The sequence below is a fragment of the Cebidichthys violaceus genome, unplaced genomic scaffold, assembly GCF_023349555.1.
Source record: "Cebidichthys violaceus isolate CVI_PGR_0920_01 unplaced genomic scaffold, fCebVio1.0.p SCAF_14, whole genome shotgun sequence".
NCBI classification, from domain to species: Eukaryota; Metazoa; Chordata; class Actinopteri; order Perciformes; family Stichaeidae; genus Cebidichthys; species Cebidichthys violaceus.
This window is the reverse complement of record NW_027176307.1, coordinates 11,309,902-11,329,939: the sequence shown is the minus strand read 5'-3', so window position 1 is coordinate 11,329,939 and position 20,038 is coordinate 11,309,902. Positions and strand designations below refer to the sequence as shown.

At 42.1% G+C, this 20,038-nt stretch overlaps 1 protein-coding gene across 3 annotated transcripts; it reads left to right on the top strand.

Annotated features, from left to right (window-relative positions):
* The first annotated feature begins 1,483 nt into the window (after nucleotides 1-1,483).
* On the top strand, nucleotides 1,484-12,161 carry fez2b (fasciculation and elongation protein zeta 2b). Of its 3 annotated transcripts, XM_068708831.1 has the most exons (11): nucleotides 1,484-1,885; nucleotides 4,307-4,415; nucleotides 4,643-4,759; nucleotides 5,385-5,526; nucleotides 6,233-6,360; nucleotides 6,776-6,925; nucleotides 7,162-7,242; nucleotides 8,169-8,244; nucleotides 8,386-8,451; nucleotides 8,773-8,800; nucleotides 9,238-12,161. In XM_068708831.1, exons 1-10 carry the CDS (start codon nucleotides 1,575-1,577, stop codon nucleotides 8,781-8,783), a joined length of 1,191 nt encoding a protein of 396 aa, XP_068564932.1. In that variant the 5' UTR covers nucleotides 1,484-1,574; the 3' UTR covers nucleotides 8,784-8,800; nucleotides 9,238-12,161. The 3 variants fall into 3 exon arrangements, with proteins under 3 accessions (XP_068564932.1, XP_068564931.1, XP_068564933.1); XM_068708830.1 differs by lacking the exon at nucleotides 8,773-8,800; XM_068708832.1 differs by lacking the exons at nucleotides 7,162-7,242; nucleotides 8,773-8,800.
* Nucleotides 12,162-20,038: the final 7,877 nt, after the last annotated feature.

Genomic DNA, 20,038 nt, shown 5'->3' with positions numbered 1-20,038 from the left:
AATGACAACAATTGCCAATAAAGGGGCATTATTTTGAGTAAGTCTTGTTGGCCACACATTTCTGTAGAAAACTTGCCTTTTACTTTAGGAAGCGGGTGTCCACGGCATGAGTACTGACAAAATGTGAGAATATCTTTGGAGACCCAAAGTGTTCAATATTAAAAATGATGAAGTAAACAATCCTGTGACTTGATACAGACCAAATATCTAATAAAACCATGGAATTGTGAAATAATCCAATGCATTTTTTTAACATTGCTTTGCAGACGGCATAGCTGACTCTGCTCTTTTTGTCTGGACTGATATCTTTGCGATGAAAAGTGGTTTGAAATAAAAGGGTCATTGGGGAAAATTCAAACTTGAAAATGGATCTTTTGGAACATAAACTCCAGCAGTAAACTCTGTCATTGTAATAAAAGACATAACGAAATCATATTTCATAATAATGAGATTTTTTTTTTATAAATGTACAGGATTATTTCACTATATAGTGGTTGTATTAAACATTTTGTGTGTGTATGCATTTCATGTATTTTTTATTCAATATACAATACTGCGGGTCTGCAGACTCACTGCGCCACCTGGTGGTCAACTGCTAAATCTAAGTAAAACAACAACAACAAACATTGAGACAAATATTAACCCTACTTCAAGTATAATACACTACAGAAATGCTCAGTTAGAAATAAAAGTACTGCATTTAAAATGTCTATTAAGTACTCATCATGCAGAACGGCCAGTTTCAGACAATGTATCTTATATTATTGTATTTTAGTCATTGAAAGATTAATGCAAGTATCACGTTAATGATGCAGCTGGTAAAGGTAAAGGTGGGGCTGATTGTAGTTACTTTGTTATCATATTCCATTTATTGATAATGTTTGTTTTAATAATCTGAATCGGCAAAGTAACTAACTGCATCAAATAAATGTAGTTGAGTAAAAAGTACAATATTTCCCTCTGAAATATAGTATAGACATAAAGTGACATCAAATGGAAATACTCAAGTAAAGTACAAGCATCTCAAATGTATACTATTTAAAAATAAAATATATATGTTTATTTTGAATATGTACAGTACTTGATCAAATGTATTTAGTTACTTTCCACAGCTGCAAATCAGACACAAAAAGGCAATCCTGCTGCAGTTTATTACATCTGAGTGGAGCAAAACATGTATTTTTAATTTAGGAACCTCCAAAATGAGACACTCGACAGCCGTGCGTTTGCTTTTACTGCAGAAAAGATGCAATATATACGGTCTGTTTTACTAGAATTTACATATAAATATAGTTATAGTGCAGTCTGACTGATAACGATACGGCTATAAATAAACAGCACAACAAACCATATAGAAATCCAGCTGACGTGGGTTTGTTTTGCTCCATCTGAAAAAGGGAGTGGCGTCCAAACTGACGTCACACTGGTGTCCGCCCCCTCCTCTCTCTCCCTCGCTCTCTCTCTCGTTCTCGCTCTCTCTCAACCTGTCCGTCTAGTCCGGTGTCTCTACGCCGGGAACAGAGCACCGTTGTCGGATCTAACTGGCTGTCAACCGACGAGCTCCGACGGCAGTCATGGCGGCGCCGTTAGCCCACTTCGACGAGGACTGGCAGGACTTTAACGAATTCAAACCGTCCACTGTGTCCACCGACCAGCAGCTGGACCAGCTGAACTCAAACGTTGGCGAACCGTCGTCGGGCCTCGACGACTTCTCCGACCTGGACAACAGCTTCTCCGGGGAGATCTGCAGCTTCAAATCGATGGAGGACCTCGTCCAGGACTTCGACGAGAAGCTGACGGTGTGTTTCCGAAACTACAACACGGCGACGGAAAACATCGCCCCCGTTAGACCCATCACAGAGGACAGCTACTTGAAGGACGACGAGTGAGTGCACATTTTTATGCGATTTTTTTTTATTTACGCTAACTTTTAATCTTCTTTGCTAATGTTAGCTTAGCCGCGTTAGCCTCACTAGGCTAAGCTGATGTTACACAGTAGGGGGGCTCTTAGCTTAGCTGCAATCAGTGTCGTTCAAAGTTTGCCTGCTAGCTAGTGCATGTTTGTATGTTTTCTTTGTTATTATAACAACGTGTGTTGTATATGTTTCATTGTTAGGTTAACTTTATGCAAGTTGTCATTCATACCTGGATAAGTAGAAATCGATTATAGTCTTATAAATATCAAATACAAAGTATTAGCTAACATATTTTGACAGTTTGATCCGTAAAGGGATGAATTAAGAGTGCGTGTGTGTGTGTGCGCGCGTGTGTGTGTGTGTGTGTGTGTGTGTGTGTGTGTGTGTGTGTGTGTGTGTGTGTGTGTGTGTGTGTGTTCCTGCCACGTTACCAGTGCTTGATGTCGTGATATACTGGCTGATGTTAGCTATTTAACCACTGATCCATAACGTTTACGAGCCCCGCTTGTTCCTTCTTACCTCAAACAGACACAATATATCATGTTTTATGCACGCTATCCTGACTGAAAAGGTCACACTGACAGCCCTTGTTATCTCAGTCTGAGGTTCTCTGAGGTAGTCAAGTTGTATCTGGTGGACATTGAAATGTCTAAACTACACAATGAAAGGACAACATGTTGTTCCTTCCCCAGCTGCCAGTCACACCGATCCCACACAAAGTATGGACGTCACTGTGACTCCAGAGCTGTGTGGGCCGCATACGTCACCCTCCTCTTGCCTTCTGCACATTGCAACATCATCAGACTGTTAAATCTAATGTATTTAAGCGTCTCCACCAAAAGGGAAGTCAGTCATGTATGCAAAGTGTCGAATATTGTACCTGACTGAACTAAGATTATTTAGTCTGGGACTCCATCGCCTCAGTAAGATGTCGCTTACATAACCGCAATATTAACTGGGATGAAATTGTGTGTTAATTTGAACTAGCTGTTGTATGAATGTCGTGCAAGCTGTCACTTGGACATGATGACATGACTCGTGACTGGACTCAAACAAGCTCAGACATTGGACTTTTGTAACTTAACCTCAACTCTGCCGCACACACACACACACACACACACACACACTGACGGGTCATAACTGAAGTAAGGGAGAGCTTGTCACAGCAAAGGACAGTGACGGTCTCGCAGTTAACGGTGCTCTGACTGTTTAGGGGAATGTAGGAGCGCTGGTCAGACGTGGCAAAGAAGCATCTATGGTTGTTGTAGATAAAGAAACGGAGGAAGGAGGGAGTAGAATAATTGGACGGCAGCCCGTAGAAGCCCAACGAGCGGTGCCAAGCTCAGTGAGAGTCTTTTCTGGATGACTGCACTTTTGCAGGACGTGCCCGGGCGCTTAACAAGTTCTCCAGAAAGGCCGTGGCTGAGACGAACAACGGGGATGACAAGGAGGAAATGTGTGTGTGTGTGTTTGGGAATGGAGAATTTAAATTGTGTTTGTGTGAAAGCAAAGTCGTGCATGTGGATTTTATGTGTACAAGTTAAAACAACATCCACATTCAAGCAAGTAATTAAAAAATCTAGACTGGCCTTTTTTTTTTTTATGTAAATGCTCCCAGTGAAACTGGAGCTAATCGTGTATTTGGTCATGCACTCGCGTGTCCGACACACTGTCGTTGCTTGAGGCACAAAAAATATTTACTGCCAGCCTTTGCCCTATTTAGAACAACCCCTCAGTCCCCCCCACTCCCCAAGCTGGGCATGAGCACTTCAGGGGGAAACATGCAAGTTATGTAAATCGTGTGTGTGTGTGTGTGTGTGTGTGTGTGTGTGTGTGTGTGTGTGTGTGTGTGTGTGTGTGTGTGTGTGTGTGTGTGTTTGTGTGAGAGAGAGGTTATGACGATGCAGAGCCACTCTGACACATGGGTTCACAGCATCCATCCTCGCTCTGCTTGCCGCAGTCTGGGCCAGGAATGAAAACTCGCGTGTGCACTTGAATTTAATATTCTCCACAGATTCGATTTTCTGTCGTAGTGATTGAAAACAGGCACAATGCTGCAGTTGTTTTGTTTCCAAATGGGACCACACCAAAAGGGCGGTTTTTATTTACTGTTTATACAGTTGCAATAACCTTTTTTAATTCAGTGAAATTGAATAAATGAGGGTTTTGCAACCCGCTGCTGTGGACGCTGCAGCAGGAACACGGTGAGGGAGTGGGCAGAGAGACACAACAGCGCCAAGTAATGCTGTGTCACAGTTAAAAAGAGAAGGAAGCAGGGTTTCTCTTATCTACTGTGTGTCGAAAACTCCTCGCTTCTCCTTCTGTTTCGTGTGCTATTACGTTATTGTCCAATCCTAACTTAAGCACGAACCCCTCTCGCTTTCCTCCAGGGTGTGGAACGCTCTGACCGATAATTACGGCAACGTGATGGCCGTGGACTGGAAGACGTCGCACACTCGCTCCCTACACCTGCCCACCCTCAACATCACGGAGCAGGAGGTACGACGGAGAGACGCAACCACGCACACAGAGCCCTCAAGTGTAGCATCTCGTGCGCACAGTAAATGCATCGGCTACATTCCCATAATCTAGCGGCGTCTTTGAACCTTGGTTGATCCTCTGCCATCAATCTGCTTAACCACCTGTTTGTTGTCTCATCCACGTTTTTATCTCTCCCCCCTCTCAAATCCCCCCCCTCCACCTCCACCTCCTTCCTCAACGGACAGAAGTTGGATAACCAGTCTCTGGATCTGTCTGACGACGAGGAGCTCAGGGAGCAGATGGATATGCACTCGATCATCGTCTCCAGCATCAGCGACGAGCCGCTCTACACGGCCGAACAGGTAACGGTTGACACGCTCGGTGGCAAGAAGCTGCTTCTTGTTTCTTGTCAAACTAGCCTAAGCTTAGCCGAGTAATCACTTTAAAGTAATTTAAACTAAGGCCGAGTCCGATCCACGGCCCTTTGCTGTATGTCTCTCTCTCTCTCTCTCTCTCTCTCTCTCTCTCTCTCTCTCTCTCTCTCTCTCTCTCTCTCTCTCTCTCTTTGTGTTCGTTAATGTTTTTTAGCATGTCATAGTGTTGAGAGCATGTTCACTTTTCTTTTTTTGGCCTTACACTCTTATATGCACCATTTTTAGATTTCATGATGATCTAAAATCGTTGTCACCAGTACAAAGTACAAACAGAGCAAACCCAAAATAGCAACGTAGAACAAAGAATTTATTGCTCACTGTTTGCTCGTGACATTCCAGTCGAGGTACTGGAAACTGTTGTATCTCTAAACATCTGGTAATGTTTCCTTTTCTCTACGTCTGTAAAACTACCATAGCAAACAGTCACATTGTCACATCGTCACATACACCCTTACTTAAAACCTATAAACAACCAATTCACAACATGTACAAAAATCGAACTCGGTACCAATACACGCGTGAACATATATGTGTGTATTTTTCTGCCGATTAGGTGATCGAGGAGATAGAGGAGATGATGCAGGAGTCTCCAGACCCAGAGGACGACGAGAGTCCCTCACAGTCCGACCTGTCGATGCTGTCTCAAGACCTCCAGGCCCTGAAGCGCTCCGGCTCCAGCACCAGCTACGAGGACCGTGAGTACCGCCATGTTGTCATCCTTTACAAGAAGAGAGTAAAGCTTTTAATATTGTCTGTGCTCACCCCCTTTGAGAGACAACAGTGCTTTTTATTTATTTTATTTTAATTTTTTTTACACTCCAATCCCATTTGACAGTTCTCTAAATCACTCAATGAAGTGCAATGGGGCGCACTGTCTGCTACACACACACACAGACACACACATACACACACACACACACACACACACACACTAACGTTCTTACGTAATATGGTACAAATGCGAACAGACAGCATCTCCGTTTTTCCTACATGTTATATAATCAACAGCAAATAATTGGCTTGAGCACAATTTGTAGCGCTATGACAGTAATGTTCATGGAAAATACTTCAAATTGTTTCTGGATATTTGACCGATTTCCACATTTTAAAGAAAGCTTTTGTGTACTTTGTGACAACGGTTAGCCATGACTGGTTAATACAGTTCTGTCTCTTCAAAGGAATCTTTATCTCCGTCATTACAAGGTTGTTTATTGACCGTTTGACATTTAACCGATGGTGCTGTTGGAAGAATTGATGAATATCCAACATTATACTGTTGTGTTTCCATTTCATTAACTGCCAAACCACCAACCTGTCGTGCTGAATGCTCATCAGATCTACTGTTCTTTCAACAAGTGCGTACTCTGCTGTTTCCTAATCTTATCTCCACACCATCCTCAGGGCTGCGTCAACTGTCTGTGTCCGAGCTCACCGAGACGCTGGAGGAAGTGGAGACGGCCATTCGCCGCTACAGCGAAGAGCTGATCCAGGCTCTGGCCCTGCGAGATGAACTGGACTATGAAAAGGAGGTACTTTTCATTTTGATCCTCTTAACTGCATCGCCTCAACATCACCACAGATGAGGCAACAACTTGTGAAACGCTAAAGCAAATTACTAACAGCACTTCAGACGACATTAGAGTCATTTTGAGTCATTTTGAAAGTAGCATTTGGTTGTAAAGAAGCTTTTAAATGATAGATTTGAAGAAAACGCATGGCTGCATGGCTCACAGCGCTCTCTAGGCTCATGTGAGGGGGTCAGTGGACCGCCAGCGGCTTCGCTTTTACAATATCATTAGCTTCAATGCCGTGAATGTCACTGTGTATTTTTAACAGGAGATAAAAATAGATTTCTTTTTGGAGCACTGTACAAAGGAGAAATTCAAAATGAAATGGCCGTTTGATCCTAAAATGAGTTTTGTAACAAAAAAAAAACAACAACAGGTGAAGAACAGCTTCATCTCGCTGTTGATCGACGTGCAGAACCGACAGAAGGAGCACCGCGAGCTGCTGCGGAAGAAGAAGAAAATCCGAAGTACGACTACAACCAGGCCCAACGGCCAGAGGACAGCCAGCACGCACATACCGGGCACGGTGAGTCATGCGGCGGCACGGAGACGAAAAACACATATGCCCAGAATGCATGATTATATTAACGACCGGTGAGAGAGAGGCATGGATGCGCAGCCGCGCAGTTCTTCAAAGTCTAAGCAGATATGCATGAGGCGTGACGTGACGGTTTGCGTGGGAGAGCTGCTTTCACACGTTTTTACTTCCTCCTCTTAATATAGAAATCTCTTTACTCTCTTCCTTCCTCTCCATCCTTGTAGCTCCTCACTCTGGAGGGACTTTCCAATGTCATTCAAAATGGCCTCCGTCAAACTTTTGGCAACACAGGAGGGGACAAACAGGTGCCCCGGCTCTTTCTTTCCACTCACATGGTTTTTCTTTGCAGATATTTTCTTGTTTTGTTTTTCCTTTTCTTTTTCTTTTCTTTTTTTTTTACCACTGGCATGTTTCCTCCTCCACAGCTACTGCTGGCGTTTGGTGTCAAATGTTCGATCATTTACTTCTTCCGTTTTCTCTTTGCGTTTGATTTCTTGTCATTTTATCTCATTTGTTTTTCCACTTGTTATATTTTGCAGCTTTTACTGTTTTCCCATCTTGTTCTTTCTTTGTTTTAAGCCAAGAGGACCATGTTGCATAACCATTGCTTTCATCATTGCTAACATTTATTTAATTAAGTCTCAGAAATGTTGAAACCAACTATCAGTTACTATCATGTGTTCATATGTCAACATTCATAGCACTGACATAACTTTTTGTTTTAAGATTGAAGTAGAACACTGCAATGATAACATATGTGGCAATTATAGAGACTTTTACTGTAACTGACCCTTCACTAGGCCTCGCTAAGCTGCTACTCTGTCACTAAATACACTCCATGAATATACAATGAAATTAAGGAATAACACTGTTCCTGTGTAGGACTTTATTTACTGTTACAGTCACTAAAAAGCAAAAGCAGTGTATTTTACACCGTCAGTTTACCTTCGCTAGTATAGAAATGCTAATGCTAGGTAATGATGTGCTAACGCACTCTGCCAAGATTACAGGTGTTAATATAGAAACGTAACGTTTTAGAAACAAACCATCATTATTACACGAAATCCAGAATTTCCAGCCTGAAAATATAGAAAATGTGAGAAGATTGCGTGAGAGTCTGTGGATTGGCCAGTCTGCGTTCGAGGGGTGGGACTTAGTGAAGGGTCAATCTTCCACTTCCACGTGTAACAGTATTATTTCCTGGTGTCTTACATGATCTTCTTGTTTTCAGTACCTAACCACAGTAATCCCTTACGAGAAGAAAACTGGCTACCCAGCGGTAGATGACCTCCAGATCCTCACAAAGAGTGAGTGTATCGACACCTTCCAAAACACACACACACACACACACACACAAACTGGACCATGATGGCTAAATCGGATGTTCTTTGTTTTGCCTCAATGCATGTGTATGGTTTCAAATATATGTGCTACTCTCTCCTTAACAGTCCTCCACGCCATGAGGGATGACAGTGAGAAGGTCCCTGCCCTGCTAACAGACTACATCCTCAAAGGTAAACCTGCATCCTCAATCAGATTGAACTGCTTCCCCGTATGTTTGATAAACGTACTCTGTGTTTAGAGGTGTGTCTCAGCCAGGTGACTTTCAGACAACCTGTCCCCTTTTGCTTGAAAGAGGAAGTACAAAACCTCCATTTTTTTTAGGGAAGCTGACTGTAGAAGAAAAAACACTAAACAGGATGCCACAGAGAAAAAGTAGCGCTCAACACAAACATTGATTAAAGGGCGGGGGAGCAATGCTTTTTCTTGCCACCCTTCACTGTTGACCTGTACCTTCCTTGTCTTTCGCCTGTGCTGCATTGTCCTCTGGGTAGCTCTGGTATGAGAGCGGTGGAAACTGAGGTTTGTGAGGCGCTGACTCATTAACACCGATTCTTCACCTTCAGCCTTCTTCTGTTCAGAGCCCCCGTCAAACGCCCCTCTTCTCTTTCTCTTTCTCCTTCTCTGTAGTTTCACTAACTTCCCCCTTCAGAGCAGCAGCCCCCCCCCCACTCACTCACTCACTCCTCGCTGTAGTGCCCGTCGTGCTGTGCGGTGCTTGTGGCTGCACTACACCTACCCTGAAACACACAAACGCACTCATGCACACAGTTCCCCTTTTGCCGCAAGCTTGTAGTAGCAGCAGCTGCTTCTCACCTGTTTTCTTTTCTCTCTTTTCTCACCCCCCCCCCCTCGTGGTAGTTGCTCTTTTCCATCATTTACAGCTCCTCTCCTTCATGTGCCACAGCGGTCCTCAAAGCTGCATTGATCATAACCCTCTCCGTTCTTGTCTCCCGCAGTGCTTTGTCCGACGTAAAGCCAGAAGCGAGCCTCCTGTTTCCAGAACCATTCACTGGACCATCAGAAGAGGGTTCTGGTAATCTGGAAGAACCCAGTTAATGGATTCACAATCCAAATCTTCCTTTCTCCCTTTTTTATGTACTCTGCCACCATTTGTTTTTCCTAAGATTTTAACTCTAGGTATAACTCCTTGGTCTTTATATTTCTTTTCATATGTGATGTTTTATGTTTGTTTTTAATGCCTGAGTGCTGCAGCCCTGTATATCCTGACTGCATGATGATTTGTGTATGGATGCCAGTAATCAGTATTAGTCTGAAACACGTCACTTCCTGATTAGCCAGTGGCTCTTGAATGGAGAAGGGTCCGGTGTATTTTCATTCCACAGGCTTCACCAGCAGGCCTGTGCAAAGGAAATGCAGTCCAATCTCTCTGTTTCGTAAATCTAATGCGTCCGTGTAGTTTAAGCCTGACGAGGAAAACAAGTCCCGACAATCTCTGAAGTGCCAGGCTCAAGCATAAACCCTGTGTTTTTTTCTTTTTGGGAAATCTTCGCTTTAACGGCATTTGCTGATTGATTACATATAATGTCTCGGGGTTGAAAATATTTTTAAAACTTTAAAATCCAATTTGCACCCGTCTTTGCATGTTGGTTTGGGTTTACGCTCACTTTTGGCTGTAAATTGAATGTTAAAATGAAATATTTTGTATACGATCAAACGTTGCACAGTTTTTGGAACTTTTAACTTTTTTGAAAAAGGGAAAGAATAGCTGGATGAACAAACATGTAAAGCATATTTTTGGAGAAGGAATTGTTTTTAGTGAGATTAGAGACTCGGCCAGTAGCCACATTTTGTGACCACAATTGCAACACAATTTAGCAAATGCTGTCCGTCGACCTCTGAGCCCTCAAGTAGTGACCGCCACCCCCAACAACTTTATCACTTCCCAGGAGTCGTCATTACGCGAGTCTGAAAATACCTCGTCAAACTTTTTTTTTTTTTTTTGCATCGGTAGAAAACGACCGAAACCGGTCGTATCATTAAGATAAATATCGTGGTTAAGATAACGTTAGGTTTGATAAATGTGTAGTTAAGCTTCTGTTTATAAGTTGTGGGTTTTCTCTAACTGTTAACCCTTTTAACTGTTGTGGAAGTTTTAGTAGTAGCACTTTAGTCTGTCAGTGATCCGGTCATGTAGTAGTGGAATATGTGGTGGAGTGTACTTAAGAGTACGTCTCACTAGACTAGTGTTAGATGAGGCTTTAGCTAGTGGTGGCAAAACGTGTCAACATGAAGGACCGTTGTCCTTCGTCCATCTATTTACCTTACTAGTCATCATGAGCGTGAGAATTTAAACAACCTTAAAGGGGTCCTCCACTGATTTGACACATTCAAATTCAAATCCTTTGTTACAGACACAGGGGATGGAGCTTGAAGGATGAAAAATACTATTGTAGGTTCCAGTGTTTTTGGAGCTTGCCCCATACTAGAGATTAAAAGTCAGAAATATCCCATCAACCTTGACGGCTCTTTGTTTGACTCGTGCAAGTCTCCCAACATCTTGGGTAGTGCAATGCTATGTCACTGGAGCACCCCTTTAACAACCTCCTACGACCAATCTAGCACTGCATGTCCGTTGGTCCGCTAACGTTCAGATCACCAGCTACTACAGGTGGACCGCACACTGTGGGATCAGGTCTAGTCTAGCTCTCAGGTACGGTCATCAGTGTTGGTCGTTTAAATCTCGTTCTGAAAGGTACTGACATTCCCGAGTCTTTCTAATTTTTATTAGCTAGACTTCAACTTCGCTGCACTTTTATCTTTTCGCAAATTTCTCTAAACACCTGGACGAGCCAGTGGAGGTACTCGTAGAAGCCTCTTGACCAGGGTAAACCAGGGTAGCATTACAGATTATGTCGTGGTTTGTTGAAACGGTAATTTAAATGCTTAGAGGTCCTAGACTCTGCTTAGTAGTAGTAGCTAGAAATGAAACGGCACAGTAGCATCCGTTTGGAGTAGCGGTCTAGTGGCGATAGATGAATTCGCAGCATCTAGTGGAAAGAAGAAGTTGAAACATGGAATTTACTTTTTCTGGTTAAACATTTTCAGCATGTGTCTCATGCATGTGGAAGAAGAAGAAAAAGGCTGTAGGAAGATGACGAAGGGGCGTGATAAAGTAAATGGACGTTGGGGAAGATTGCACAAACGGTTGCTTAAATTTGAGGGTTCTGTTTACTTCTTTTGTAAAAGAAGACAAAAGCGTGTAGTGCTATATTTAACTATTTATATGTGTCTGTTGCCACCTTTCACAATCCAAGCATTCATTTGTTTTGTTTACAGACGTTAATATCACACTAAAGGGACAAGTGCATGTTGCAGTGGAATGCGGAAAACTCAAAAGCATTACATTTAAACTGTTAGGAAGAAATCAAAAAAGGGGCAAAGTTAAACCATCAGAAGGCTTGTGGCGGTGAAACGCATGAGCCGCTTAGAGACAACATCCCTCTGTTGATCCTCGTTTTACAAAAGCTAAAAAAGTCTTTTTGATTTTATTTTTGAAATGGCAGTCGTGAATCCCGTCTCGGGCCAGAACCCCTCATCTGGTCTCTAGTTATCAGACATATCAGTGTAACAGTCTAGAGATTTATATTTATATATATATATACAACAAAATAAGCACCAGAAGAAGAGGCTGCCTTTCTAAATGCCTGGAAATTTTGTACATTAATCTGACTCGTTATGTTTTTAATGCAATATAATCCCCCAGTTTGGGGTTTTATGTTTCTCTCATGTGGTACTGCAGTATATTAATTTATTATGTAAATGTTCTGTTTTGTAACCATATTATTGACTGTAATGGTGCAAGTGTTTATATGCCCACAATGCATTGCAACTCATTTCAAATAAATTAATATGTGAAGACTTTTATGTGGTTTTGGCTCACTTAGGGGGTGTGTGTGTGTGTGTGTGTGTGTGTGTGTGTGTGTGTGTGTGTGTGTGTGTGTGTGTGTGTGTGTGTGTGTGTGTGTGTGTGTGTGTGTGTGTGAGTGAGAGAGAAAAATGTGAAACGTATAATATTACATTTTATTAAATCCATTCTGTAGCTACTAACTGTCCATGTTGTCCTGTATCTCCCAAACATACATTTTTCATGAGCTAAAATATGTGTTTTTAGCTTTGTGACAATTTCAGATTACATATTATGTATATTTTTTAAGAAATTTTCTCTTGGAAAAACTAAAACCAAGGAATACTTAATCCAGCAGTTTGTCTAAAAGAAACCCATTTGGAGATGCATGGTTTTCACTGCAGTGACGTTGACACATGAAGTTATTTTCATTTATAAAATGCGTTATCACCAGTTAAAAGTCTCGCACACCTGAAGAGAGTCTAAAAAAGTGAAAAAAAAAATTTGGAGCCGGCGGCTTGCAGCTGACAGAGCAAACGGTGTTTACCTGAAGGGGAACCAGAGGGTTGGTGCTACGCCTCCGTGACGCCGTCGGTCGGGACTAACCAAGCAGATTTATTCTCTGCTCAGGTAGACGTTCCTCCACTATATCTTTAAGAGCTGCTGTAGTAATGCTCTCACTCCCATACGGGACACGTGTATTGCATCTTTAGATACTGTATATCGATATCAAAGCGTGTTTTAATTTATCTTTTAATTGCTCGGCAATCCAATGCTCAGACAGCTGCATCCACCAGACTGATTAAATTGTCCGTGGACTCACCAGGCAGACGGTGCAAGTTGCTCCAGTGATCGTGTCACATGTTCGTTTATCATCGTAAGAGAGAAGCAACTTCACCTCTGCTGTCAGACAGAAACAGGTGGATCTCATGGGAGTGAGTGGCCTCGCTTGTCAAAAAAGTTTAAACATCGAGCGCCGGCGTCCTGTCGGGTTCAAAGGTCGTCCACGGGTCACAGGTTGGTGTCGGTGAACATGGTGTGCTCCTTCCTCACCGTGCTGAAACCTTTGACGGTGTCAACAAATTCCTCATCGTCCATAAACTGAAAGGGAGGACAGAGCTTGTTAGACAGGAGTGATTTCAAATCCTTTGTGTGTTTTGGCTTGTTTAAGTTTGGTCTTTCTGCATCTTTGTGGAGAGTGTCCATGTCTAGTTGTTTCCCCGTGTTTTCCCTTTATTGGTATGTTTGTGAAAATGTGTGCAAGACCAGCAGAAAATGCCAGTGATTAAACAGTTCGTCACTGTGGTTTTTTGGTGGGGGTCTCTCACCATCCCACTGTCGTGGCCGGAAATGTTTGGGTCCCACACTTCGTCGTCCCCCGTGACGGACTTCCCGTCCATCATTTGGCTGACGCTGCGCCTCAGGGAGTTCACACTGAGGATCTCCAGCTCACCTTGTGGTGGGACCTCGTCGATGGGCTCACATTTGGCTTCCAGCACTTCCTGGTGGGAGCGGAGAGAGATGGATATTTACGCCATGAGCTAACATTTTTGTGTGTGCATGTTTTGGTGAGACAGTGTTTTTTTTTTTTTTACCTCTATCTTCATAGTGAAACCCTTAAGTGTTACACTGTTGGAGAAGGCGGTTGTGTCGGGCACCGTGTCAAACTGAAAAGGAGAGTGGGTGAGAGTTATTTCCACTCTGTAGGTCATTTCTGTCTCACTGTTGGCACGTGAGACACTGTATATATTTTACGTCTTCACATGAGGAATTCAAAGCATTAACGATGGCTGCATTCCATTTATGTGGTCCAGTTGAAGGGCCATAGTACTGTGTGTTCTGGCTCACTGTAGTTAGTTACAGGTGTGCTTTCTCTGCTGCGACGAGGCCGAGTGTTGCCACTAAACGGGCCTCTTCTTGATGAAGTGAACAGTGATTGGTAAATGAATGTCCCCTCACCAAAACAGAGTTGCTGGTTGGATAAATAGCCATGCGGTTCCTCTTCTTCATGGGCAGGGCAACCAGCGGGGGTCTCTCCCTGGTGAAGGGGGGTTTGTTCAGGGCCTGGTGCGGGATCATGAAAGGGAAAGATAGATACTGACCTGTGCTGGGGAGGTCATTCCTTTCCTGGCCGTCACCCTCGACACACCGTACAATGTGAAGTAAGTGTCTCACCTTATGGAGCGTGACACCTAACACGATGGCGAGCAGCAGCAGGGCGATGGCTGCCATCGCTACGATGAACCACAGCTCCCGGACGAACAGCTGGTCTCCCTGACCTCCCTCCGCCCGCTCACCTCCACCTCCACCCTCTCCTCCTCCTGCAGGAGGAGTGAGGTTCGGTGAATCTGGAGGGAAGGCCGGCGTTTTGAATCTGAGCTTTGATCGTAATTATCCTTTTGAACACCCAAAATATCCTCCTTACAGCCACATCCTTTTTCTTAATTTTACACTTCTATATCCAGAAGAATGATCACTAACTGAAGTTGTGTCACACAACATATGTAGAAATATGTCAGATAATCTGTATACTGTCATATAATAAAAAAAATGGCTTTCACCCAAACAACATACACCCTGCCTAAATGGATTTATTCAGAGTTCTGTTGGGTTTTAATTTGATAGGAATACATCACAAGTCAACTCTCTGTGAGATAGAAAGAGGATCACACATGCTGTAGAAGAGATAAGACTGTAACTAGAGACAAACCTGTTCTCATGGCCTCTAGCCCGAGCACCACGCTCCTTAATCAGACACTTTTAATCAATTCCTCTAGACTTAAATATGTCGTTATATGTGACTACATCACAGTATTTCAGTAGGCCCTAAAGGCAGCACGATGCTGTTAAAATGAATATAGGAATGCTGCTATTTATTTTCTAACATGTTCCAGAAAAAGATGTGGGAGACACAGTAGGTTTAGAAATTCTTGTTTTCAAACTGACCGTGAGGGGGGAAATAAGTGTGAGTTTGGACCTTGGATGGGTTGATGAATAAAAAGTGTCCATCCAGAGACTCACCAGTACTGAGGTCCGTGGTGGTGCTGGCAGCCCCTCGCTGTGAGACACATCGATCAGAAAGGCAAAAGACCTGCTGGGTGTTAAGGATCACACCTGTCGCCCCATCAATATTTTAAACCATGATACTTTTACTTGGCGACTCCTCGGCAGCACACGGATGAGGAAAAGACAAACGTCCCCATGTCTTGTCTCCGGCCCTGAGGCTTAACGGTTCCCAGAGAGCACACGGTCGAAGCACAGCGTCGGAGCTAAAATGAGCCTCGGACACACTGCGTGTGTTCAACCTTTGCTTTTTTCAGCAGTGCCATGGTAACGGCCAGGTGTCAGGTGTCCGTTTACCTGAAGAGGCACGGTAGTCGCCATATCACCCCTCTGAGCCTCAGGTGCACTGTTTGGACGTCCTTTCTTCCCCATATGTGTTATGTTCACTTGTATTATGACATAATGTCATGTAATAAAGGGTACTTAACATATTCCCAGTAGTGTGATGTTGTACAGTATGAGCTGGTCTGGCATTTGTTACAGTCTTCAGTGAGATGATACTCCAGCCCTTATATCATGTGTTATAATGAGAGTCTGTCTGTATACTAAGAGAAGGACATTCTCTTTTCTCTCTCAATGATATTGCAGCTATTTGTATTAGCTTGGCTAGTTTTTATGTATGCTGTTGGACATGTTATTGGCACACCACCAGGTGTCTAAAGCCATATGTAATGACCAAAGAGATAAAAACATCTCATGTTTCCACAGTATAATCATGATTTTATGATTTTATGGTGAGATTTGAAATGAGAATTTTGACCTCCTTGCTTGAGCAGTGCATGGTGTTCCTTGCAATGAGCGGTATATAGCCACATGATGGCGCTAAGCAGCAGCTGCCGTGTGTCCAGTATTACAGAGGCAACAGCAGCTTAGAGAAGAAACTCAGTAAGCAAGTGCAGCTGCATAGCCTCTTATCCTCAGTCCCAGCTGTTATTGCAGTTGCACCCGTGCATGCATGCTCAGAAATCAACTAAAAACACCCCTTTTGTCCTCCCCATGAGGACAATGCAGCACAGTTAAGCTGAAGGCCCTGATGTGCTAAAAGTCGCTTTTCTCTGCGTCGTCCTAAAGTGACCTCTAACCGTGCATGTTCTTGTTGTCCATCTGCTGTGGGGGAATGATTGAGAATGACAGACAAGAGGTACAGCATCAGCTTTAGTAACAGTTTGTCAGGGCGTTCACGGCAGTGCCTCCGGACGACATCAAACCTTTAAACATGTGAGCAACTCCTGGGGTGGAATCCTGGTTTGTGGTCTTGTTGGGTTTTCTTTCTTCCACCTCAAAAAATGGATGATGTCTACGTTGTACTGCACAACGGAGCCTCCTGACATTATGTCACTTCGTTTGGATGTTTGACCGTCACTGTGCATAGTAATGTATGTGCAGCACCAGCTAGTCTGAGAGCCAATCGTGGTTCAATAAGCAAAGAAGCAGAAAACTCTTAAGGTCTTAAAACACGTCTGGAGGAGATCTTAATGATTGGAATTCTATAAGTTTGTAGGAAAACTCCAGAAGGAGACAGAGACTAGTGGTTAATGTAAAAGAGTTTGAAATCAGCAGGTGTAACGTGCAACTCATAGTCCAATTTATATTTTATTTCAGTTTTATGACAAATTTTCAAGACTCATGATCCGGTGAAGGGATGTCATTCATGAAAAGTTCCAAAGACCCTTTAGAAGTAAAACTGTTTTAATTACTTTGGTATAGTCACATCTCTCTAAGATAACTGTTAATCAGAACAAAAACACACTTGAGTGAGTTAGGAAATCATAATAATTATAATCATTGCATGATTTTCTTTTCAACGACGAGAACATTTGGGCTCAGCAAGGACTTTTCCTTTTTTTTTTTGTGAAACCCAGCAGGGTTAGTTCCACGTCAAGACGTATTTCCTGCAGCACAACAAGGATAGCTTAATAACTGAACGCAATGTTGCTACACAATAATTTTTTACCAAAACAAAGTGATAATTTAAGACTTTCTTTGAATCTGTAGCCATCAGTCCCCAGCTCCAGACATAACCACTGCGTATAAGAGGTGGGCCTCACATTAACTAACTGCTCATTTGATTTATTTTTTACAGAAGAGCTCTCCTCAGTCTAATACCCTAATCAGCATTCATACCTTGCCGTGATGATTCGGGACAATGCTTTTTTATTGAGGAAGTGATCTCACCCTTGAGTGCCAGAATCAGCCTTTTTTTACAGCCCATCTCCTCAGGGCCTCATCCATCACCAAGGTGTCTGGGCGACACGGCCGCTAGACACATACTAACTCATTTAAGGAGAGGGACATACAGGGATATATCACTCAAGATCACTAACTCACTTACTGACGGCTGATGTGCTGAAACATCTCCGGCCTGTTCGAAATCCCTTGGTGCACTCCTTGGGTTTTAACCACAGGAAAATAAGGAGATTATTACGCTTCTGCTGACAGATAAGGTGGGAATAAAGGACAAATTCACTTGGATTTTGATTTGTCTTTCTATTTATTCAGCCATCTTTATTCTTCAGGTTTTGCTGGCATTGTCTCCGCTCCTCTCCTCTCCTTGTACATACGAACAATATCGAATGCTTCACGTTACGGAACCAATCGTGACCGAACGTGACTGAAAGCGTGCACATTTCTCCAGTTGATCGTTCCTTTATTGACTGTAAACTCAATCAAAAAGCATGTAATCCCACAAAATAAATGCTTGTTTAATCAACAGTCTAACAAAGACTGGGCGTTGCTCATCATCACTATATTTTTCCAATTACATTTTTAAAATGAGTAGTGTAGGCCTAAAACATAGCTCTAAGAAATACTGGCACACAACATTTTATTGGAACACGTGCTCCGTTTTAAAGGAACTACGTGAAGCAATTTACATGCATTAGTGGTTTCGTATTGGACAATTGCCGAAAGGATTTTAACGAAACTTAAATACTGAGATCTTCCCCAACTTTCTCGGTGGCTCATGAAAGCCAGTGGACTTGAGATGTTTTTTCCGTCTCGAGTCCACGTGCCACACCATGGAGTGGAAATGTGGCACAAGTAAGCAGCAAAATCTCAGAGTGCAATAAATTTAGCAAGTATAGTATGTCGGAACAAGTAAAAAAAAAAGTATTTCTTTCTTAAAAATAATTGTAACGTATTTTGAAAAATGTGAAAAAAAAAGTCTTAGTATAGTATGTTGAAAAGGCAAAATAAGTCATAATATAGTATCTCGAAAAAAGTAAAAGAATGTATGTTGAAAATGTTAGAAAAACTCATAGTATATGAGTTGAAAAAAGTAAAAAAAAAAAAGAAATAACGTTTTTCTCATAGTATGGCAAAAGAATTCATCGTACAGTACGGCGAAAAATAGTATTGTCTGTCAAAAATGTATGGTATAGTATGTCATTAAAACAAATCAAACCATAGCATGCCCTAAAAGAGTCAAACTATTGTATTTTAAAAGTAGTTGTATTGCGTGTCATAACAAAGTGTTAGTATAGTCATAAAAAAAGTCATAACAAAATTATAGTATAGCATTTAATTAAAAATGTCACTTTGGCATGGAGGTAAAGCATTATGAATGCTGTACTCGTATACATTATGCCCACCACTTGTTGTCATGCAAATAAATAAACAGCTATAAAGAGTTTTAGGGACACTTTTACAGCAGATGTCATGAATACATCACAGTGTTAGATGGAGGCAAAACAAAGGAAAGACTGGAGGCAAACACAAATCACCTCAGTGTAGTGGGCCAACGTTACATATTGAAAATGTCCTTTCTTTGTTGTTTGGTGACAGACTCATGTAATGCATACATTTTAAATGATAAACTGTGATTCTAGGCTCTAGTGAGCTACAATATTGGCGAAAAGCTTCAGAGATAAAGAGTAAATGCTAATAGTTTAGCGTAGGCTTTTGCTAACCTCCACTGCTGTCACGGCTGCTGCAGGTTCAATTATTAGAGACTATTAAACTAATAGAAAGATGAAGGAATGGCCTGCTGTTGGCCTTCTTCCTGTAAACAATGCAGCATGAAAGCATGGTTGAATTAGCGAGTTAGCTAGCGGATAGCTGACTACTTAGCTAGCTAGCTAATTCTGCAGTGTTTTCATGCAACTTTGGATAAAGAAATTGACCTGAAAACGAGCAAACAAAACTAACATGTTTAGAGAATTATTCTACCTTCACCTATATGCTCTGCCCACAAAACTACGTGATCATGTTTATTAACAGAGAACCATCATTATAAATGCATTATATCTTCTGAATGTGCTTATAATGCATACATAACCTTCATATGAAGTGTACCAAATGTTTTTTCAAAGAACGAACCTTCCAACTCAGTGTTTTGAGTTTTGAACATATATGTATTTAAACAGTTTTAAACCGGCTTGTGAATGACACATCGTTAAATAAAATAACACAGTTACAGGATTTTACAGGAGTTACAGGAGGAGTCATAAATGTTCACACATTTGTTGATGAGCAGTCTTGTTCTATTTTGTTGCCAAAAATGTATGCAATGAAATACGTGAAGCAAATAATATCCTTGTATCTGCTTGCAACTACATTATACTGTGTTTCAAACCATTTATCATGTTATATATACTGCTTATAAATGCTAAATAGGGTTGTTTGAATCAAAAACATGACCCAAATATTACATTTTAATTTGAAGGTATACATTTTAATGATTGTATGACGATGCGATGAGTCAACCCACCTCTGCTTCCATCAACAGGCATCTGATGACCAGCACTCCCCAGAGCCACTGTTAGACTTCATTACATTATAGCCGTTAATTATAAATCTCCATCCAACTGGGATCTGATGGCCTAAATGTG